At 40.5% G+C, this 25,136-nt stretch overlaps 1 protein-coding gene and 1 long non-coding RNA gene across 2 annotated transcripts in view; both read right to left on the reverse strand.

Annotated features, from left to right (window-relative positions):
• Positions 1-23,493, reverse strand: part of LOC144987366 (uncharacterized) — a 96,286-nt gene extending 72,793 nt beyond the window's left edge. The window contains exons 1-2 of the mRNA XM_078936741.1: positions 22,760-23,493; positions 22,215-22,478 (exon numbers count right to left, since the gene is read on the reverse strand). Coding sequence (XP_078792867.1) covers positions 22,215-22,478; positions 22,760-23,120 — 625 coding nt within the window. The 5' untranslated portion in view covers positions 23,121-23,493. The remainder of the gene's footprint in view (positions 1-22,214; positions 22,479-22,759) is intronic.
• Positions 13,018-14,659, reverse strand: LOC111946325 (uncharacterized). Its single transcript, XR_002872000.2, has 3 exons — positions 14,607-14,659; positions 14,079-14,163; positions 13,018-13,177 (listed from the first exon to the last, which is right to left on the reverse strand). It is a non-coding gene; the product is annotated as an uncharacterized LOC111946325 (long non-coding RNA).
• Positions 23,494-25,136: the final 1,643 nt, after the last annotated feature.

The following is a 25,136-nucleotide window of genomic DNA, read 5'->3' on the forward strand; positions in this document are numbered from 1 at the left end:
CTTCAGGCATAGAGAGGGAAAGATCAAACGCAAAACACGAAAATCCAGAACAGGAACACGTGGCCCAGGATCGAACTACCCAGAACAAGAACACAAGATGAACGGATGACCATAGGACCAAAGCTACAGCAAACGTCAGGTGGCCCAATCATTGACGAATCATATCCAACCAAAATTCGAAGAAACGACATGCTGCACAAGCTAGAGATGACATAATGGGGAGAGACAAGCATCAATGAACCACCCAAATCTACAGAAGAAAAATAAATCCGGACGGGTGGAGGACCATACATTATAGATAACGTGGAAACCCAATTTTGAAATAAAGTTTTTTTCACAGAGATTCAAAAGACCAGGGATACAGAGTAAAGTTGGCCACCAAGAAATAATCAATAACATGCAAAATGAAGGGCACCCATCGCCTACAAATATCCAGTACAGGGCGATAAAGTCGATTTTATGAGGACTGCCACGACAACGGAAAGGTAAACCGACAAACACCTCGAGCGCCAACTGAAGGCCAAGAGACGCCACTGAGAGGCATAGAGGCAGAACAGTGAGACCATCAGTGACAGTCATCCTCAGCCTTACATCGCGTTCGGAGGAAATTCGTGGAGACAGCATGGGGAGCTGAAGAAAATATATACCAATCCTGAAGGCGCATGGGGAACCAGGCCACTGATGCCCAGAAGATTAACTGCGAGGCGCTAGCAGGTCCAGATCAAGTCACATCAACCTGAACACTTCCTAGGGGCCACCCTTAGTGGCAGCTTGAAAACGATGCCCCGGAAGAATCCATCACATAGCCCCCACAAACCTCCAACCAAACTAGAGAGAGAATAACAAATTAACTGTCCAGCCGAGAAAACGAGGCCGCGACGAGACTGACACACTCACTAATGCGGCCGACGCAAGTCCCTGAAGCCAGGGCATGACCCACTGGGGTACACAGAGCGGGGAAAAACAGGTGGAGCAGAACGTGCGGGGGCAATGAATGAGGATCGCAGAGTGAATAAAATGAGCCATAGACGCTGCATAAGAGAGACCAATCATAAGGGAAAATGTCCATAGAGCAGAGACGGGTCCAAGAGACACTGATTCACATTCCAACTAACCAGCAGCTACAACAACGAAGAAAACAAACAGAATAACCGCCATAATAATAAAGCCAGCATCAAATTAAAGACAATCAAGATTTACACACAGCACCCAAAGAACAAAACAGCAATAGAAAACAAATGCTAAAAGCCACGATAAATTCAGCCAGCATGAGAAACCTGTCCAAACGAGGCCTGCCAGCCTTCACAACCACAGAAAGGACCCCACAACCCCTGAAAAAAAATAAATAAAATAAAACAACCGGACGACGCAGAACTACGCAGCAGAAAAAGAATCAGAAGTGCATCATGAAGGACCCGGAAAAAAAAAAAAAAAAAACTACAATTCCCAGGGTCCTTAGGGGCGTGACGTCACCGAAGTAAACAGGAAGTGAGACGCAGCCATAGAAAACTATATGGGAAAAGTACCGCGTGACGCTCACCGTGGATAATTGGGGCGACCACGGCAGACGAGAAGACCCGACTACTCCTGATCGGGGGGCACGGACATCCCGAACATTGCGGAAAGCACACCCCCAGCAGATGCACGCGACCGCGGCGAAACGAACGCGCTGTGCGCCGGCAGCCGCCCGCGGATCGTCAGCCGCCCGCGGATCGGAGGAGAAATTAAGGAGAGCAGACGCGGCGAAACCAAAACCCCACATCAGAAAGATGGGGATCATCCTTCCCAAGGACGGGGGAACACGGCAAGACGCCGAAAGAGAAGGAGACCCGCGGGCTCGGAGACCGGCGAAGAATGAGCGCTGAAGGTAAGAAAGAATGAACAACTGCGCACCTGGCTTAAATAGGACGCTGAGCAGGTGAGTTAATTAACTGAACCGCCCTAGGGTATTTACCTGAAAAAACACTGCAGCGAGTATCTGCCCGAAATAAGATAAATCGTCATTTAGCGGGCCTATATGGTTAGCCCATGAGGGCTCCACACCTGGGACTCATGTGGGCCAAACCATATGGGTCCCACATACAGTGTCCCAGTTACAGACCAGGTCTTCTTTGCCCACCCGGGCTCTTTATCAGGCATATATGGTTAGCCCATGAGGGCTCCTCATGTGGGACCCATGTAAGTTATTCCACATGGGTCTTACATGCAGTGGCCCAGTTACAGACCAGGTTTTCTTTGCCCACCTAGATCCTTTAGCGGGCCTATATGGTTAGCCCATGAGGGCTCCACACGTTGGACTCATGTAGGCCAAACCATATGGGTCCCACATACAGTGTCCCAGTTACAGCCCAAGTCTTTATGGCCCAGATGCAACCCATATGGGCCTTACTTGGCTGACCTACATGGGTTCTAGCCCACATGGTTCCTTTGTAGGGCCCTAACAGGTAACCCATGTGGGGGGCCAATGTGGGGCCAATGTAGGCAAAACCTAATGGGGCCTTCAAAGTTTACCCAAAATAAACCCATGCCCAGTCAGTACCCACATAGCCCACCTCTTTCCCAGTTGGGGCCCACGTGACATTGCTGGCTGGGAACCTGTTAAAAACACCAAAAACACAGTTTGCATTAGAGTGGATCTTTAAAATGCTAACAGATGATAAAAAAAGGAACATTAATAACAGACGACTTCAAAGAAAATTGTAGTTTTTCTCTCTTGATGCTCTGCGCTTTAGAAAGATGCTCGGGTTGTTTTTTTTTTTTTTTTTTTTAAGATCTTTTATTACATTTAAAATAAATATATATATACTTTTCATGTCATAATTGTGTGATGATAAACATATAAATATATATACTGTTTATATTAACTGGTTTCTTTGGAATTTTTTATATCAATAAAAACTTTTGTCACACTTGAATTTTTGGTTGTTTTCATCATTTACGTTCTTGTCATACTGGGAATTTTTATTTGTAACATTATTCAGTTTTCACTGTGAGCTGATGAGAGATCCTAGAGGAACAAAACATCAACAAGCTGCATCAATTCTGTCAGACAACTCTTGCAGTAAGAAATATTTATTTCCACATACTTAATATTCACATTCTTCAAGTTGGCATTCACATCTTTTTGTTTTGGCACAAGGCTCCGTTGAATTCCATGATGTAATTTTCCATAAATCATTCGGGTAACAAAAACCCCCTTAACGGAGCCCACAGGTGGAAGCCAGGGAGGAGTGTGGGGCAACGAATGAGCGCTGAAAGTAGGAAGAGAATGAACGACTGCGCACCTGGGCTTAAATAGGACACTGAGCAGGTGAGTTAATTAACTGAACCGCCCTAGAGGAGTAACCTGTAACACACTGCCGAGTGTGTCTCCCAGAAATTGCGACGGGTCGCTCATTTCTGTCAGACAACTCTTGCAGTAAGAAATATTTATTTCCACATACTTAATATTCATATTCTTCAAGTTGGCATTAACATCTTTTTCTTTTGGCCAAGGCTCTGTTGAATTCCATGATATAATTTTCCATAAAACATTCGGGTAACAAAAACCCCCAACACCAAGATAATCAAGAAGAAGAAACTGTAAATGTATAATCAGTGTGTAATAAGGTGAGGTGTGTTTTCAGCGGCATTCCATTTTCATTTCATTTCCCAGTATGACTGCTATGTGTGACCCGGCGCCATTGACCGTTTGGCCGCCCCCGTTCGAGTACCGCGTCACGAAGGGAACATGCCATCTAGTGGATCTGCTATGTGTGACCCGGCACCATTGACCGTTGGGCCGCTCCCGTTCGAGTACAGCGCCACGAAAGGAACATGTTATCTAATGGATCTGCAATGTGTGACCCGGCACCATTGACCGTTGGGCCGCTCCCGTTCGAGTACAGAGCCACGAAGGGAACACACCATCTAGTAGATCTGCTATCTGTGACCCGACACCATTGACCTTTGGGCCGCTCCCGTTCGTGGAAACCACTAGGGGAACATACTATCTGAAAGAGAGAGGAAAAGAAATGAAAGGGGAGCCAACATAAGAATTACTCGTTCCTGTTTTTTTTTAGAACATAAAGCCCACGTCCGCAAACGCTGTAAGAAACTATAATAATAATTGATTGATTCAAGTCAGAAGTGTCATTGGAAGGCAGAGGAGATCCACCGCCCCATCATTTTCAGTGCAGCAATAGGTCGGTCGAGCAGTCATCGTTGCAGCACCAAATCAAAGAATGCAGGGGTGACATCATTCGCCGGAAACGCAGAAGCAGACTGGGAAGTAGGGGTTCGCAGGCTCAGGATGCAATGCATAGATAAAGACAAAGCAGTATTAGTAACGGCAAAGAATATATAAATAACCTAGAAACTGATCAGTTTTAAAATTTTTGAGATAAATGGAATAACAGTGTTTTAAAGAACAAATCTGAGATTCAGTAAGTAGTTAAGGAAAAGTCCCATTGTGGATTCATCTCATCATAGAATCCGCCAGAATCACAAATTCCAACAGTGAATCGATAGTGACATATAGAACCTTCACGACATCTTAACACCAATTTTATATACACCAATGTAAGAGAAGTAACCTTTGACAGTTCCAGAGGGACGCACCTTCAGAAGGTCATCGAGCAGCAGGTGATGGGAAGGGTAACCAAGGACCAAGGAGATTTGTAGATGAGGAAGCTCAACATCCCACGTAGCAATGGATTGCAGCTCGGCTGGATTTGATATCAGTGGTTCTCAAATAGGTGGACAACAAGCACGGACTACTGAGTTTTAATTATCCAAGGGCGTCTGGATACTGCAAAGGAAACTTAAGATCCACGAGGGATCGTAGGTTATATAGTATTTTAGCTAGACTGAACCTTAAGCATTTAGAGGCGGAGTATAACAAGCCTCTAAATGGAGATGCCTCTAGCCTAGTGTCATCTGCTTAAGCAGGGCAGATAGAAGACTGGCTAATGGACACAAGATTTAACTCTTGACCAAAGCTCGAGAGCGTAAGTGATATAGTTTCTCCGGTCAGGGTTAAAATTTCTCATGGTGTTATTTAAACCCTACCAAGTCAACCGATGATACATAAGATCATCTCACTATTGAGCCTCAATATAATCTCCATGGCTGAATTTTCTCATAAATTGTACTATGCACAATGACAATAAAGCAGTCACGAAGGGAACATGCCATCTAGTGGATCTGCTATGTGTGACCCGGCACCATTGACCGTTGGGCCGCTCCCGTTCGAGTACAGCGCCACGAAAGGAACATGTTATCTAATGGATCTGCAATGTGTGACCCGGCACCATTGACCGTTGGGCCGCTCCCGTTCGAGTACAGAGCCACGAAGGGAACACACCATCTAGTAGATCTAATCTAACCACATAGTCCCTTACAAACCATTAGAGCCGTGAATTCAGGCGGCCGGACATACACAAACCACTCTTCATAAATCTTTCCCCCCAAAACCAGAGGGCGCAGCCTCAGAAGAACAAGTGAAGGGAGACTGAAGACACGACAGTCATAACAAAACCACTCCAAGCATTGAGAATGAAAGACCAAAAAAAACGAAACGCAAGACATGAATATCCAGAACAACAGGAACACAGGGCCCAGTATCGAAACTACCCGGAACAAGAACACAAGATGATCGGATAACCGTGGGACCAAAGCCACCTAATATTCAGGAGCCCCAATCATTGGCAAATCATAGTCATGCAACCAAAGATTGAATAAAAGACACGGTGCACAAAAGCAAGAGATGAAATAATGGGGAGAGGCATGCATCAATGAACCATCCAGATCCATATAAAAAATAATCCAAATGAATTTTTTTTGCCACAGAGATGCATAAGACCAGGGATACAGAGAAAATTTGACCACCGAGAAATCATGAAATAACACGCAAAACGAACGGGATCCCATAGCCTACACAAAGTCCAGTACAGGGCTACTGATAATGCAGTCGATATAATGAAAGGTAAACCGATGAACACTTCGAGCGCCAACTGAATGCGCCACTGAGAGGCATAGAGGCAGAACAGTGAGAGCATCAGCGATAACAGTCATCCTCAGCCTTATATAGCGTTCGGAGGAAAATCGTGGAGACGGCATGGGCAGCTGAAAAAAAACTAATCCTGAAGGCGCATGAGGAACTAGGCCACTGATGCCCAGAAAGATGAACTGCAAGGCGCTAACAGGTCCAGATCAAGTCACATCAACCTGAACACTCCCTAGGGGCCACCCTCAGTGGCGGTTTTGAAAACGAAGCCCCGGAAAAATAAATAAAAAATCTATCACATAGCCCCCACAAACCTCCAAACCAAACCAGAGAGAGAATAACAAATTAAATGACCAGTCGAGAAAACAAGGCAACGAAACTGACACACCTACTAATGCAGCTGACGCAAGTCCCCAAGGCCAGGGCAGGACCCACCGGGGTACACAGAGTAGGGAAAGGAAGGCGGAGCAGAACCAGACGCAAAACCTGCGGGAAAAAAACGAACGAGGATCGCCGAGTGAATCAAAATGAGCCATAGACGCTGCATAAAAGAGACCAGTCATAGGAAAATGTCCACAGAGGAGAGACGGGTCCAAGAGAGACTAATCCACATGCTGACTAAACCCGCAGCTACAACAACGAAAGAAGACAAACAGAGTGCCGCTATAATAAGAAAGCCAGCAATGAATAAAAAAATAGTCAAAATTACATTCAGCTCCCAATTGACAAAACAGCAACAGAGAAAATGCCAAAAGCCACAACAAATTGAGCCAGAAGGACAAACCTGTCCAGACGAGGACCACCAGCCATCACAACCACAGAAAAGACCCCACAACCCCTGACACAATAACCAGACGAGGCAGAACTAAACAGCAGAAAATGAATCAGAAGTGCATCATGAAGTGGACCAAGAAGTCCAAATACTACAATTTCCAGGGTCCTTAGGGGCGTGAAGTCACCGATGACCGGGCCAGACAGGAAGTAGAAAACCTAAGAAAAACAACACTGGAAAATAACCGCACGCCGCTCAGCGTAGAAATTCTGATGACCACGGCAGACGAGAAGACCCGGACAGCACCTGATCGAGCGCCACCGACAACCAGAACAGCGCGGAAAGCACACCCACTGGATATGCCCGCAAACGCGCTGGGCGCCGTCATCCGCCCCCTGAATCGCCGCAGAAGGAGAGCAGCGGCGGCGAAACGAAAGCCCCACATCAGAAAAATGGGATCATCCATCGAAAAGGACGGGGGGAATACAGCAAGACGCCGAAAGACAGGAGACCCGCGGGCACGGAGAACGCAACGAATGAGCGCTGAAAGTAGGAAGAGAATGAACGACTGCGCACCTGGGCTTAAATAGGACACTGAGCAGGTGAGTTAATTAACTGAACCGCCCTAGAGGAGTAACCTGTAACACACTGCCGAGTGTGTCTTCCAGAAATTGCGACGGGTCGCTCATTTCCTGAACTGCATGACGTGTTCTTTCTTGATGAACAGAGACACAGAACAACAGAATGAATCAACCTCAGATGTTTTATTAACAGAACTTTTCATTTTATGGAGGATTTCAACAAACCTGCACAAAACTCTGAGATAATTCCCTTCTGAGAACTTGATTTATTCTCTGACCTTAGTGGCTCAGGTGGGTGAGCAGGGTTTCTATTGAGCAAAGGCTCAGTGGTTCAATCTCCTAGCTGACTGTTGTTGTGTCCTTGGGCAAGACATCTCACCTTCCCTGCCTCCAGTCAAACTCAAACTTTATTTATTTATATAGCGCCTTTCATTTCAGTTAAAAACACAAAGCGCTTAACATAAAAGCAGGTAAAACAGTCATAAAAACCGAAAATTGTTAAAAACAGCAAACAAAGGACAATCACACAAAGATGGGACCCCCCCCCCACACACACACACATACACACACACACCCCACCAACCCAGTTACCCCAGTAGAACCCCGAACAGAAACAAAGAACTGCAGTTTAAAGAAGGTCTGGCTTGGTACTGCTGTGAGGAAACGATATCATGGGGATCCATTTATTCCAAGGCCCAGCCCGACCACAGGGGCCATTACCACAGCGCCCGTTCAACACAGGGCAGCCTAGGGCCCACTCCATGGCTATTAGACCACAGAGCAGTACCCCAGCCCGCCCAATGAGAACAGGCACCGCAGCAACAGCATCCCCTACAGGTCAAGCCGGTGGTGCCCAAGAAAAATGGATCCCCAAGAGGAAACACTGTAGTAAAAAACATCAGAATAAAAATTATCATAAACTAACAAAAATAAAAGTAGAAAAAAGATAAAAAAATAAAATAAGATAAAACAATGTTAGTAATTAAAAAATAAAATACTTAAACTGATTAAAACATAACCTACTTATCATTGGTAAAATAACAATAAAAAGAATAGCATATTAAAAAAAGAGAAAATAATAGTCCTTACAAATAAATAAATGATTAAATAGGTAAATTAATTAATTAATTAATAAATAGATAAATAAAAAAAGAAAAGACATAAGAAATTATCAAAGTCATGTCAAAGCCAGACTAAAAAGGTGGGTCTTGAGCCTCTTCTTAAAAACCTCTACAGTTTCTGCGGCCCTGAGGCTCTCCGGCAGGCCGTTCCACAGGTGAGGACCGTAATGGCAGAACGAAGCCTCACTGTGTGTCTTGGTCCTCACCTTAAGGACAACCAAGAGGCTAGTGCCAGAGGACCTCAGGGTCCGCGAGGGTTCGTATTTTAAAATAATATCATTTAAATAAGAAGGCCCAAGACCATAGAAACATTTATAAACCATTAAAAGAACTTTAAAATCGATCCTGAAACGCACAGGGAGCCAATGCAGCAACTTTAAAACTGGTGTAATGTGTCAGAACTCGTGCCGCAGAGTTCTGCAATAGTTGTAGATTTGAGATAGACTTTTTGGGTAAACCAGAGAGCAGGGCATTACAATAATCTAAATGAATAAAAATAAAAGCATGCATTAGCACCTCTGTACTGGCAAGAGAGAGGAAGGGGCGGACTCTGGCAATGTTTTTAAGATGGTAAAATCCTGTTTTCACAACGTGTCTGATGTGAGGAATAAAATTCAGCTCAGAGTCAAAAAGAACGCCCAGGTTTCTCACACACACTGAGCAGATTTAAAATTATGAAGATGTGGCAAAATCATCTCTCTCTTGTCTTCAGGACCAATGACTAAAACTTCAGTTTTGTCCTGGTTGAGCTGTAAGAAGTTTTCTGCCATCCACAACTTTATATCTAAAATGCAGTTTAAAAGAGTGTTGACAGGTTCAAGGTCATCAGGAGACACAGCGATGTAAAGCTGTGTATTATCAGCATAGCTGTGAAAATCAACACCGCGTCTCCTGATGACATCCCCAAGAGGCAACATATACAAGTTAAAAAGTATTGGACCCAAAATTGAACCCTGGGGAACCCCACAACTTATTTCATGGACTCCTGAGGACCGAGTATCCATACTTACAAAACCAGTTAAGAGCAGTTCCTGAGGGGCCGACCCGACTACTAAGTCTGTCAAGTAAAATCTGGTGATCTACCGTATCAAAAGCAGCACTAAGATCTAGCAGCACCAGAACAGAAAGTTTCTGCGAGTCATAAATATTTCTGAGATCATTTAAAATTTTTAAAAGGGCCGTCTCAGTACTGTGATTTGTCCTAAAACCAGACTGACATTTTTCAAGAACATTATGTTCATTTAAAAAATCATGTAATTGAATAAAAACAAGTTTTTCAATAATTTTTCCTAAAAATGGTAATTTGGATACGGGTCTGTAATTGTCCATGATCTTTGGGTCCAAGTTACTCTTCTTCAGAAGGGGCCTCACCACCGCTGTCTTACAGGCAAAGGGGAATACCCCCGTCTGAAGAGAGCAGTTAGAGCAGTCTGGCTCCACTGGTGTTTGAATGTCCTGGTGATGGTTTGAGGGGTCTGGAGTTAATTCAGTCTCAATAATCAGAAATGCATATAAACTGATTTACAGATTTATTGATGCAAACATGTAATATAAATTCAAATAACCACATGAAGTGTTTTCACGAATGCACACAAACTGTTTCACAAACATAATTTTGAAATACACTTTTGGTTATTCCAAAAGTTAGAACAAAAACATACGTCGAGGCTTCATTCAGTTATTACGGACCTCGCCTGTGGAACAGCCTCCCAGAGAGCCTCAGGGCCGCAGAGACTGTTCATGTTTTTAAAAGAAAGGCTTAAGACCTACCTTTTAAATTTAGCTTTTAGTCGAATTTTAGGAATTTATTTGATATTTTCATTATTTATTTTCTGTTTTTGCTAGTTTTATATGTGTATGTATATACATTTATTTATTTATTTATTTGTATTTATTTTATCTATTTATTTTTAATTTGTTTAGTCACACTTACCATTTCATGTGTCTATTAAGGTTTATGTAATTATTTGTTTCTTGTTCATGTTTTAAATATACTTTAATTCTAATTTTATTCCTTTTACATTTTATGTGTAACTCCAGTGTTTTCCTCTGATGGATCCTCCTCATCTGTGACTGACCCTTCTCAGTGAACGGGGTTCTGTGGTAGTGTACTCCGTGAAATTGGGTGGGGGGGGTCACTGATGTGGACATGTCCCCAAAATATCGTTTCCCCACACTGTAAAAAAAATTCCGTAGTTTTTACGGAAAAAAACTGGCAGCTGTGGTTGCCAGAAAAAACCTGTAAAAAATACATCGACTATGTAAACAACTTTACAAGCACACCGTTAAAATTACATAATTTATTGTTTTAATTTAAGTAAATAAGCTGTCATTTAAAATTATTTTCTTATAAATACTACAGATAAATGTTGTGAATTTACTGGGCTATACTGTAATTATAACAGTCATATTTTAGAGAAAATACTGAATTTTAAGGTTAATTTGACCAATATTATGGGTAAAAATAACAGCAATAAACATTTATTTCACATAAAATGATGTCTTATCTACAGCAACCTGATGTTTCACAGTCTAGGATATGTTGTTGTATTTACAAAATTATGACGTTAAATTTATACAATGTTCTGTAAAGTTGTTTACATTTTTACCGTATTTTCTACATTTTTATTCTGGCAACCACTGCTGCCAATTTATTTTCGTAAAAATAACAACATTTTTCTTTTTTTCATGTTCTTCTTAAAAATCCAATCACAGTAACATACTTTTGTGTTTTAATTACTTTTTGAAACCAAGATACTTTTTACAAATAGAGAATATAAAATGTTATTTAGAAATTTGAACTTAGGTGTTTCCTAATCTTACTGATGAATTTAAAGCATTGCTCAACAATCCTGATAAAAAATATTTGCACGGTTTACTTTTTTGTTGAGGTCGATTACATTTGCTCATTTGCTTTGCTAAGACCTAAAAAGAAACAAAATGTACTGAAAATGTAACTCAGTTTCAAAATATCTGCTAACTGTGTAGCAAAATTCGAACCGAAGAATCACTTCAATACAAAGACGTCTTTACATTCATTTATTTTACTCAACCTTTTGCCTCTAAACACAGCAAATGTTTATCATTTGTAGATAATAAAACATTTTTAAAAAACATTGCACCTAAAACAGAAAACTACGTAATCACTTTTTTACAAGAGATTAACAAAGAGCAAAGAAACCTTAAAACTATGCTTGCAATGTTGCTTACAGTGTTTACACGCCTCTCCACTCAAAATCTGACCGTTCCTGAATCAAGGTTAGGACTCTTGGGTTCAAGATGAGACGAGATTTGCCATTCTTGTCCACTCTGGTCTCTCTCTCTCTCTGGGTTGATGGAGAAAAAGCATCTTCAGAAAGAGAGAAAAAAAAGGGTCAAAGTTAGAAAGTAATGTGCAAGTCATTACTAATACACACTCGATGAAAGGGCTCACTTTAAATAAATATTAAGTTTGCGGGTGAACAGTTCCAGTATTCTAGAGGAGGGGTGCTCATTACATCGATCGTGTTACCCAATAAACCGTGGGACATCAAAACTAAATACTCGAAAAAATACAAATATTACATTTTAAAACATTGCCGTTAGGGAATAATCCTCCTCACCATGATGTCACTTGATTGACATGAACAATGGCCAGTCAAACATCCTCTGATACATGTCACTGCACAAGCGTGTTCAACTACACTGAGTGCCAGATGTGTGATTGACTGGCAAATTGTGGCTGACATGGGAGAGAGCCTCTGTTGGCCCAGCTGTGTGACAGGTCCCAGAAGAGGCTCAGTACGACCCACAGGAATGTTTATTTATCCTTAATTAGAAGCGAGACAGAGATGCCCCGTTTGATCAAGCCGTCCTGTCATGGCGACTGCTGGGAAGTCCGCAGTTCCCGCCCAAGGGATCCGAGCCCACTCAGGCAGCAGCGTCGTCCAGAAGCATGTGCTTCTCAAGCCCTACCCAAGGACTGGGGCCCTGGCTGGGCTGCATGGCAAGCACTCTGTCGCCACCAATTCTCACCATCAGCCCCGCCATCCATTACAGAGCCTGAGTGAGTGACAGTGACCCCTCCACTGCCTTCCCATATGGGCTAGCTCCTGGGGGACGCCTGGTTGATCCTACCAATAGCATATGCTTGTCTCAAAGTTTAAAAGTAAAAAAATGAGCGCCAGATGTGGAGGTTTCTTCGTCGTCTTCAGAGAGGTGTGAAGGTTCAGTGTCAGACTACCAACCGTAGATGAAGCTGTTATTTTGTCTCGACAGGCCTGAGGTCAGTCACTCAAAAAAGGACAAAAAACTAGAACAGAACGCACACAGAAGCCGAGGGGAGCCGCTGACACGATACGAATCAACAAGTTGTTGAAGGGAAAATGCTGGAAACTTTTTATCATGTTATCTTCTAAGCACAGAAATGATCATTTCAAATTATATATATAGATCTTTTGGAGCTTGTAGTGTCAAACGTAGCTTGCATGCTGACAAATTGTGAGCACCCCTGTCCTAGAGCGATCAAAATCTGTAAGATTAGAACTTGAAGTTAAAAAGACAAACCTCTGTAAAACTCCAAAGTTGATGCCAGCTCCGGTGGATGGATAGTGGATGTTGAAGCTCTAGTAGTTTGCGAAGATCATGCATAGCAGAGAAATGTGGGAAGCATTGTTGGCCTGCACAAGGTTTCGATCCAGACTTAGCATGAACTTTCTTGTAGAAAGGCATGAATGCCCTAAAAATGAGGAAGAGTAGAAAAACAGTTTAGGTTTATGTAATTTTAAAAACCCAAGGCTTGATTTAATGCACCTGCGGCCAGACCAAGTGATCCGGACACCTGATTCTGGATTCTGGGTGGGTTAGCAAATACTTTTGTTTAGACTCTCTCTCGCTAGCTTACAGCTCCTCAAAACCCCAAGCTAACATTAACATAGCAAAAAAAAAGTGGAAACAATATTGGAGCAATCCATTTGTACAGTTTTGAGCCAGATGCAATTTTATCAGAGCAGGGAGACTTTAGCTCGCCCATCGCAGTTGCTGTGTCACAAACACAAACTTTTTTAAACTGCACCACAAAGCAGCAAGAACGTGATTTTCCAATGGAGTGGGTCTTCCAAGACCCCCCTTTTTTGGGTGTTTTTAACAGGTTCTTGTCGCCTTTTTCTCATGATGAAGAATATATATAAAATAGTTTAAGATTAAAATTGGGCTTCTGAGTATTTATTTATTCAAATTGTGTTGGATGAGGAGCAGATGAAAACCCGGTTTTTGAAAAAGCGATGAGTGGGTGAAAGTCTTCCATTCAAATTCTGAATTCTCCACTTGCAGACAAAAAAGATCCATGTTGGTCTTCATTTTTCTCCTCTCAGCTGTCATTTGGATCAAAACTGTATGGCTGCATTGCTCCAATGTTGTTCACCAGTTTTTGCTAAACTAATGTTAGTTTTGGCTTATAGTTTAAACAAAGGGTTGAGGAGAAATTAGTGAAAGGCTAAATTTCGTGCAAACAGTCTCATGAGTCATAGATCTGTTTTACCATCATCAATTATTTGCACCTGCCAGTATAAAAAAATAAAATGGATTACTTACTGCATACTAAAACAACTAAGAGTCAAATTCACGTCCTCTGTATTTACCGGTACTTCTTCTGGAAGGCACACGTCATCCACATGGCAAAACATTGCATCTTCCTTTTCATCCAAGTCGGGCAGCAGCAGATCACTGCATAGGTGACATCAGAAGGCTTAGTGACTGTTTTATTGTAAACTAAATACATATTTTCCAATGTGAATATTCTATTTTTCCTGGACATATAAGTAGTAAATACATCACATTAAATGTGTTTTTAAAACCACTCACTGGACATGATACAAAGCAACCCTCCCTTACCAGGTCTTTGACAGTATGAAGTTGACACACAGGTCAAAAACACATTTTAAATCTATGCCAACACAAGAAGCATTAGTTTTAGTGTGGAAAAGTTGTAAACCTGATAAAAATGGGCCCTAAAAGCAGCAAAAGTAGTAAATGTTCGCTTGCAGTTTGGGCCATGGCACTTAAAAAAAAACACTATTAGGTTCATTTCTGTGAACATTACAATACAATGCAAATCCCTGTAATGTTGCTCATGTTCAACTGCAAAACTGACATGTAATCATATTTACCAACTATAGTCCTTCAGGAAAGGCCCAATAACTGCACCTGAAAAACAGAAACAAGAGAGATAAAAAAATTTTTTAAAAACTATGCAGAAATGTACAAAGACAAAATTGTTCAAGAGACATTAGCATATTTAACACATCCCTGATCAGAGCTGAAAGAGAGCAGGAGAGACGCTCAGAACTCCTTCAAACACAAACCCACAACTTAGCTCTCATTCCCAAAAGAACTAAGGAAAACTGGGATTTCAAACTTCTATGCTAGACTATGACACTCATCTGATGTTGAAAAAACGGGCAAATCTTTAAGTAACATACAGTAGAATGCAAAAAAAAAAATTCTAAATCAACTTTATTTTCATGCCTATTTCTAGGGGTGTGACGATAACCGCATCACCGCACGTTGTTTTGTTTTTTGTTTTTTTGAAAGTTCTGCATATGGTGCGTGATTGGAACTGGAAGAAACACATTAAACACATTCATACGACGGAGTTTTAGGGCCACCAAAAGAAAAAAAAAAGTTAAATTACCAGATTTTAAGTCGTAAATTTTCGACTTAAAATCTCGTAAATTAGGAGATAAAAGTCATAAATAAGGAAAAAACACCACTGCTGTCTGTTTATTGGAGCCGTGGTCGAAGATGAGAGACGTGGATCATTTCGTGAAGCTTTATTTTCACAAAGGTTTCACAAACAAAGAAATTCTTAACCATTTGGTAACTCAAAATCAAATTATTGTCAGCATTAGGATATTGAAAAGAATATGCTGAGAACTCTTTCGGCGGAAGCATCACACAGACTTGGAGGAGATCTTGACCTTCGTGGAAGAAGAAATGATTAGAAGTGGACAGCTGCAGGGATATCGATGGTTTCATCATCGGGCATTGCAGAGAGGTTTTGTTGTTTTTCAAGAGACAATTAGAGCTCTGATAAAGATTTTGGATCCTGAAGGGGTAAATTTGCGTCTGGCACTCAAATACAGGGGTCTGAACGCATTATGGCATGTGGACTCCTATGACAAACTAAAGCCTTATGGAATTGTAATAAACGGTTGCATCTATGGATTTAGTCGTCACGTAATGTGGATGGAAGCATATACCACCAACAGCGACCCCAAAGTTATTGCTGATTATTACATCAACACAGTGACGCGCGTTGGAGGATGCCCTCAGCGCCTGCGAGCTGATCCTGGGACAGAAAATGCGTATATCAGAGAAATGCAAATGTCCTCCGCAGACATCATACGGACCATCACGCCGGACAACAAAGCTTCATCTATGGTTCCAGCACCGCCAATCAATGAATTGAATCATGGTGGGAGATCCTTCAGAAGCAGTTTGCTCAGTTCTGGATGGACATTGTTCCAACCCTCAAAGATGATGGTCATTTTACGGGCGACCTCTTGGACAAGAATCTGGTGCAGTTCTGCTTCCTCAATTTAATTCAGGTATTCATTAGAAATATCTTTAACACCTTTCTCATCTTTCCCTGACAACAACTTGTTTTAGATAACACTGTAGATGAGAAGTAGTTTGAGCCAAAACGGACAATTTAGACAAAAGAATTTGGAGCACAAAACACGACATGAAGTTATATGTTTCTACTAGGTTCCTAATATACATGAAGTCATTTTTAAATAAACAATTTTAGCTGAACCTAAAGTTTATTATTATTATTATTTTCAGATTTAACAATGTAAAATGTGTACATGACTTTGTCTTTACAGGAGGAATTAGGGGAGGTTGTGGGAACATGGAATTTGCACCAGCTAATGACAAGGCCTTCACAGAGTTTACTCAGAGGGCGCCCCATCCTTCTCTACTCCATGCCACAACTCTGTGGAGCAGAGGACAAGCTCCAGCTGGTGAACACAGATGACATTGCTGTGTGTAAGGAAAAATGCACACCAGAAGGACAATACCCTTGTGATGAAACAATCTTTGAACTCTGCATACTGCTAATGAGTGAAAACAACTGGAATGCTCCTGAAGATGCCTACAGTGCTGTGGAACTGTATTCCACCTAAGAAATGAAATACTTGATCATCTTTAATTAAGTCTTTATGTCAGACACATTTAAGGTTCAGATTCTTAAAATATATATGACTTAAATCCAACAAAACAAAGTAATAATCCCACCAATGCAATTTAATGTTCTGTTTAATGATGTGAAGTTCTGTTTGTCTAAAAAGCTTAGTAAATGTTACACTAAGTCCTGAAGCTAACTCTTTTACCTCGAAGATTTTGTTATGAGCCGGGTGACGGTTAAAAAATGTATTTTTTATATATATTTTTTGCTTTGTATGAAAAATTGTAAGCTGCCCTGTAGCAAGTGAAAGTCTTGAATTTAAATTATTGTGGGGGCTAGAAGGAGCTCAGCAGAATACCCCCAGAGATAACTAAATATGTGAGTTTACAATAGAAGACAAAGCTCTACTGCTGTATGTACAGGCAATTTTATTGTTAAACTTGAATTATTTCATGTAAATAAATTACATAACAAAGTAAAATGAAGAACATGTGCTTTTTCTCAAAACTTTAAGACAGCTCCCAGGTGACTGTACTGTACTGGACTCCTTCAGGATGCAGAATGAGACCAAAAAATACTCATAATGTTAGGCATGAGTTTTGGAGGCACAATACAGTTTGATTTCAGTAATATTAGATGTTTTGTTTTTCTTAAAATAACAAAAATAAACTTCCTCACATTTTTTTGACAAGCTTCCTTTCCTTGTATGAACAGGTAAAGTGAAATTCTATAAAAGTAGAAATATTTTAATATAAACATAAAATTACAAGAGAACAGTCTGAATTTCTATTTTTTTAACTTCAAGAACAATATTTGAAAACAGTCAAAAATGTTAATTTACAGATGCCAGAATACTGAGATGTAACTTTACTTTTGTCAAAGCTATGTCGGATTTTGTATGAAACCCCAGTTTTGATTACACAATATCCATTGCTCTCCAGGCAAATACTGACGGTCTCTAAATCCTTTCTGAAAAAATTTTCCGATTGCTTTCCATTTAGCTGCACAGAAGTCATGGCTGAGGAAAGGATCTTTCAGAGTTGTTCCTGGGTGCACCGTTCCTAAAACTCTGTCCAAAAACTACTGTAGGCTTCCCTGATCACACCTGAGCCAGTTGCTTTTTCAACTGATTTGTCGGGGAGCAAACGTCGGATGTTTAAGTTTTTGTCCAGGATGTTTGTGTCACTAAAAGCCTCAACCATTTCATTGAAGCTGTTTGCATGGTGTAGAATCAAGGTTACTTCAGGTATTACAGGCTGAGGGTTTTGCAAGATGTCATCTGGATCAAAGATAATTGTGTCACTGAGAGATGTAACATCAAACTCTGATGAATGCTGTGCACCTATTATTATTTCAGGGTCAGAAGTCTGAGATTCATTGACTTCAGTGAGATCCACTAGAACTGCATAGCTTGGTTCACCAGAAAATGTGACATTTTGGATTTCATTGTCAGATGTGCTTGATTGTGAATGTTCGTGGTTCGAAGAAGAGCAAAAACTGCTTTTTGTAGAAACATTGCGCAAATCTTGCATAGAGTTTCAAGGTAGTTCTGCAAAATGTGACTGTTCATCTGTGTTCATGTTTGAATTTCGACTAGAACTTTCCTCTGAAGTAATTCATTCAAAACTTGTCTCCACCAATCATTCTTGGATTCTTAATCACGCGTCATCAGTCTGACCAATCAGAAGTGGTTAAAGTCTTCACTTCCTTGTTCTGATTCTGCTCATAAAGTCTCTCAGTTACAACAAAAATACCAGCTAAAGCTCGTCTTTAGCGGTTTTTAGCGGTTTCCACAGAATCCGGTATCAGACCGTGGAACAAATGAACAAAACAATGAAGCTCAGAGACGCTAGTCTTTCTGCATTCGGCGGATTATTGAACTACCTCTCCAATGATGCATTGGGCTAAAAGTGACAGTGTGAGCGTCTCGGCGCACGAGTCCCTCCTTTTAACATCTTGAAACAACAACGGACATACATCAAACAGTTTTTAAATCTTCTAACTTAACTTTTATTACATCTTTTAGAAAAAACAGCTGCAGCTTCCAGCTTTTTCTGCCACAATTATCACAAAATGCATGTGAGATCATGGAGGGACTGTGGGTCAATACAGACTGATTTTCTCCTTTTTTTTAATTTTTGGATGCTGGTGTGCCGCGGGATTTTTGTCAAGGTTAAAGTGTGCCGTGGCTCAAAAAAGGTTGAAAAACACTGCCCTAATAGAAGAAGATGGCTGCAGTATTGATAATTATTACAAAATCAAATGACAAAAGACAAAAATCCAAACAGCTGAAAAGCTTTTCTCATATCACGACTCTGGAGACATTGAACGTTATCAGCAGGTTTAATGATATTTAAAGAATAAAAGCAAATGATCAATATAATTAATGTATAAAAATATCCACAGCATTTCATCATTACTGTACAAAACTCATAAAATAATAGACTGATAAACATATTTCTTTCACCAAAATCAAAAGTCATAAAACTAAATGTTCAACACGCACCGCGATGCAACCTTTGACTTGAGACGTATGCAGCAAATTCTTTAAATGACACAAATAAGTGCGTGGATGCATGCAGGTCTTTTCTGTTTCTGAATGCGCAATTCTCGATAAAGTTTAATCAAATAAATGTGTTGTAGAACAATACCCGTCGCAACTGCTAGAGGTCACTAAAAACAGGTCGAAAATAATCAGCCCACTGATAGAACATTTAAAACACATTCATATAACCCTTTTAGTGGAATGTTAAAGTGGAACCACTTTAACATTGGGAGTTGGGTCATCTAGACCCACTAGACAGTGCTCTGAACCTTTTTTCTTCAATGATTTGTGATATTCACTGGTGTCCATGGATTACATGAAATCTTTCCACCTTTATCCACCTTTGTCATGGTAGGGAGAACACGTCAATGTAAGGGTGGGGTCATAGGATAACACAAGGGATAACACAATATTTAATTCTCACTCATAACAGAACAAAACTTGTTTAGAAAAGTTCTTTAGAAAAGATTTAGTGACCTAAATCCTTGTGTGGACTCAAATACAATTTAGAAATCATTTCAAATGTAAAGAAGTTTACTACAGTTTGTTAGTCGTGTTCAGCAGCTGCAGAAAGAGTCAGAAGCTGAGTTCCTCAGGAGTTTTTCCTCTTTAAAGAAGTCTAAATCCAGGTGGCGCTCTTGGAGTTCCAGGATAGAAAAGCAGACAGCCCAGTTTTTCTTCATTCTTCTTCAGCTCCAGCTGATGACTGAGACATTGACTGTTATCAATAAAGTTTATTGAAGCTTTTTCTTCTGGAAATGTTTCCTTCTGACATGTGAGAGATTCTATGCAGGTGAGTCCTGAAGAGTTCTTCTTGTTTCATTGTTCTCTTCTGCTTTTGTTAATAGCCTGCGTGTTTATGATTGGTTCTTTAAGGTGGGTCTGTCACAGATTTACACGAACCACAGCCTGCAGAGCACGGCTGTGGGTCGACTCTCAGACGCCGGTCTGGAATCACGCCGGATCGTGTCTGTGACGGGACACCGCTGTGAAAGCAGCCTGCAGGCTTACTGGGCTCCATCACTCCAGAAAAGACGAGAATGGAGCAACATACTGTCGTCCCGCAATGTCACAACCAGCAGTGTTCAGGGTCCACAAAAACTAAATATCTGTCCTTTGAACAGCAATATGATGGACATGCAACTATCTCTTTCAAATTTTACGATTAATGGCACTGTTGAATTTAATTTTAAATAAACAATTCTGTCTTCCTAAAGCCGACTTTTTTGCTCGGTACAAAGTTAACAGGCTCCATGTAAAATAACTTATTAATTAATAAAACCGTTTTTGTTGTTGTTGACAACTAATGTTCAGATTTATTGGTAGAGATTTCTTATAATACAATCTTGGAAGCTACTTGTGTATTTGTTTCTTTAAAACACTTTGCTTCATCATTTGGACAAGAACGAGCGGTAAGAGATGCACAATGACGCTTTGATTATTTTATCATCACCATATGATCCTACTTTCTTCCGCTACAGTGCCGGCTCCGCACTTGTAGTCATGACAACGCGCAGCACCACATAAAAATAGTCTGCTTTTTGTGAAAAAGTGATCTAAACTGAACAAAAAAAACAAGAATAAAGGACTAAAACTGATTGAATTTTTTTTCTTTTTTTGCAAGAGACCATGGTACAAGCATGCCTTAGACCTTAGGAAGTATGCAATATCACTTTTTAACACACTACGCGGAAGCAACCATCTGACGCGAAGGCTTCCACGGCCTTTGATCTTTGGGGCACAGATGGAAATTTGCTCCTAAACTGATGAGAACTGGTGACCTCCAATGGAGGATCTGACATGGGGCTGTTATTTGGAACTGATTTATCTTTGTTCTCAACCACTGTTTCTGACCTCTGCCCTTTTTGTGACCTAAGGGAGACACTTTCTCATGTTTTCACTCTTTAAACGGCTCTGTTTACTGGGAGATTTTTGATTTTTATTTATTTATGGGTCAGGGTTCAAGAAGGTGGACAAAGAGAATAGACAACTGCTTCATTTCATTGTTGGAGAAGCCAAACTTGCAGTTCATATCAGCAGGAAGCATAAATTTGTGGATCAACGTTTTACTGATTCAGTCTCAGTGAGTCACTTTCTGAGCTCAAACAAACTGAAGTATTGTAATAGAAATAATCCTTTAAATCAACCAAAAAGTCCCCTCAGATTACCTATGTTGGCATAATCTGGATCATTTTCTGGGTCTTCAAGGCCTCTGAGTGACTCATAAAGAGCAACATCACCTTCAAATACAAACCAGAAGAAAACAAAATTAGAAATTTCATACAAACTTTTCAAACATGTTCATTCAATGATGTCTTCATGAAAAATAAGAAGTCAGATTTCAAGCTGACCATGGAGCAGAGAGGCATATGTGTTGTGTTGAGCATCAATCTCATCTGGAACATAATTCTGATTTTGTTCATCAGACCTGCAGAGATGAAAGAAATCAATAACTAAATAAACACAGACATCAATCAAAAAAAGCTAAAAAGTACCAACCTGATGGAGCTTGAATCTGTAAATGACAACATCACATGTTTCTAAAGTCAACAGCATCATTGCAAAACAGTATCAATCATATTGTCAACAATGGGATTTTAAAGGAACATTTCTCACCTTTTGACTTTTTGCAGAAATAAAACATCAGTGGGAAAATCATCAGTAAAAAGACACAAACTGGTCCAACAACCAAGACAGGAAATGAGGAGCTGTCAGGTCTGGATGCTGCTGGAACACATCATGGATTAGAATCAACCTTAGTGGACACATTCATGAACTAAATGCTGCTGTTATTGTTCATGCTGAGAACAACTGGAAAGATTTCCTGACATGTTACTGCCAACCAGGAGAAGCTCATCATCATCTGGAAACATCAACATTCATCTTCATCACATATGATCCCAACATGTTTGACGTCTGCTTCATTCTGCTTTGACATCCAGTTGATCATCTAAATCCATCTTCAACTTCTGCATGTGTTTCAAATCAATCCAATGATGAAAGTCAAGCTAAAAATAGGAATCCAAACATGTTTCCACTCACAGTGTCCAGTGATGTTGACTGCGTTGCTGAATGCTGATCCAGACTCACACCAGTACACTGCATTACTGGACTGGATCTTCTGAACATGACATGTTGATCCATTCATTGTTCCCCAGTCAGAACAGAATGACAGGAAGTCAGGAAGCAGAAACCTGCTGACTCTCCACTCAGCAGAGTTTCCCTCACAGCTCAGTGAGACAGAGTCAGAGGTGAAGTGTTGGACTCTGTCAGGACTCACTGAGAGAGACGCTGATGGATGAAGATCTGAAAACAAACAGGATGAAGATCAGCGCACTTTAGCTTCATTTGGAGAGCAAAGAGACACAAAAACAAATGTGTTTCAATGGATTTTCATTCAATGGCTTGGAGTTAGAATGGCTCTATGCAAATGAAAAGAAACATTTGTTTACAACATTTTGAATGACATTTGACTGTTAGCAATAAGTGGAAACAAGCAAACTAAAGAGCAGAATCTGACAGCATTAGAAATGTGAAGAGAAATCATTCAGTGTTGACAGAAATGAATCAACAATCAGAAGTCTGACCTCCAGACCAGACAAAGTGAGGTTGACTGTAAAGAGTGTAGAAGTGTGGCTCTCCTCTTCCAGCTCTGCACACATATCCTGCTGTGTGTGTCTGTCCATGAATGATGTAGGAGTTGTCTGCAGTCCCATTGGAGCTAGCAGGCAGCAGCTCATAGCTGTAAGAGCCAGACTTGTGTGATAGATCAGGAACAGCTTTATACCAGTAGAAGCTCCATCCTGCAGACACATGTTCAACCTCACAGCTCAGAGTCACTGAGGCTCCAGGACTCAACCACCATGGAGACACTCTCAGGACAGGTTCTGGTGGAGAAATAGTGTTGTTTTTAGTGACTTTGTTGTGTTTCTGACCAAACTCTTTCATGTGACACCTTTGGTTCTGATAGAAGAAGCTCCACAGGTTGACAGAACTCTGATAACTCTGCTGTCAGACAGAAATGAAGCAGGAGATTTTTCACTTTCTTCATGATTGTTTTGACCTCTCTGCTGCTCTGCTGTGACTTCTGCTGCTCTATGACAGAGCCTCTATGACAAACTACACTATTAGAAGAAATGATCAGCAGCTTCTCTTCAACAGAGATCATTTATTGTCAATGTTTCACTTTTACAGATGATGGACCAACTCTGTCAGCGTGCAACACTTTGATTTTTGCAGGAACTGCAACAGAAACACAGCAATGCTCTTTAGCTGAAATGGACTCAATATTATTCAATTCTGTCTATTCCACAGTTATGTTGATTTTTCATCACAAATTGTTCCTGTCACTTAGTTGCTATGGTTACCAGTACCCCTCCCTGCTGTCCATAAAAAAAAGAAACAGTAGTTTAATCATTAAAGATGAGAAAAATTGTTGTTCTTTTTTAAGTAATTTTACAGCTGTTTTCAAATCAAGCACACAGTGTCACACCAACATCCTTTTGTTAGTTTTATGTGTTTACATTTACAGCAGGGCTCATTTTGGCATTTTTAGAAGACAAATTTGTTCCAGTGACTTTCTAGTTAAAAGGGAAGAAAAAGTTGTGTTAAAAAAATAAGAGTGAAGAGCTTTAGAAACAAAACTTAACAGTTTAATAGATATTTGTTCAAAATAAAAAACTTTATATGGTTTATTTTTTCATATTTTGTGCTCCATTCAAACCTTTTTAAACTCACCATGAATGGTGACTGGATCACTGAACTCTGTGTGATAAACTGGTTCTCCTCTTCCTCCTCTGCATCTGTAGACTCCTCCCTGTAAGACTCTGATTTGTCCATTTGAGAGGAAATCAGCATCTTGTGTTCTCAGCAGTTTGGAGGGTTTCTCTCCTCTGAACCAGAAGAAACTCCAACCAGAAGATGAAGGCTTCACTGAACAGCTCAGGGTCACTCTGCCCCCTACTGGAGACTTTGTGATCTTCAGTTCAGCCTTTGGTTTGTGTGCTGTGGAGTTCAACAAATGGATGTAATTATCTGTCTAAACAGAGATAAATGTCTCAAAAAACATATATTTATAAATGAGGATAATTTATTTATCTATTTCCTACATTCATTTTTATAAACACAGATATTTTGTTGTGTTTGAACAAACATTTATAAAAAACAAACAATCTAATTTACCTAAAACAGACACTCTGACAGGTTTACTCCAGTTTGTAGCAGAATATGAATCCTCTGTGGGTCTGCTCTTACAGCTGTAGTCTCCACTGATGGAAGCTGTGATAGTCCAGTCTTTCTGCTTTGTCCTGAATGTCTGTGACTGAGGTCTTCTCCATTCATACTCCCACTGAACTCCTTCACCTCCCTGAACCTCACATGTCAGAGTGATCCTCTCTCCTCTGAAGATCTGAGACCAGCTGGGTTTTTGGGTTACACTGACTTTGTTGGAAACTGTTTCCATCAGATTTAAAAACAATAAAACACATTTTAATGTTAAAATCAATGATTGTGAAAAGCTTTCAATAAAGTGAAATCCCTCACAGGTTATTTGAATGGTGACTTCATCACTTGTATCAGAGTAGACGGCTGGTTCTCCTCTAAATCCTCTGCATCTGTAGATTCCTCCTTGTGAGACTCTGATGTTTCCATTTAGTCCATCATTGATTGTGTCTTCAGAGGTGTGTGAGGTTCTTCTGAACCACTCATATTTCCAACCAGCAGATTTCTCCACAGAGCAGATCAGTGTCACTCTGTCTCCTACTGACACAGTTGTTGTTGCTGCTGTCAGTGTGGCTCTGGCTCTGTCTGCAATGTTTGAAAAAACACATTTACACTTAATAATTATGAGAATAATGTTGCATCAGTAATATCTATAACTAGATGAATAGAGTTTATAAATGTAGGAATTATTGTTGATGGACATACATTTTAAATAGATGCATTAGTTTGTCCGACATTAATAAA

Source organism: Oryzias latipes, chromosome 18, assembly GCF_053564925.1.
Source record: "Oryzias latipes strain Hd-rR chromosome 18, Olatipes_Hd-rR_3.1".
Lineage (NCBI taxonomy): Eukaryota > Metazoa > Chordata > Actinopteri > Beloniformes > Adrianichthyidae > Oryzias > Oryzias latipes.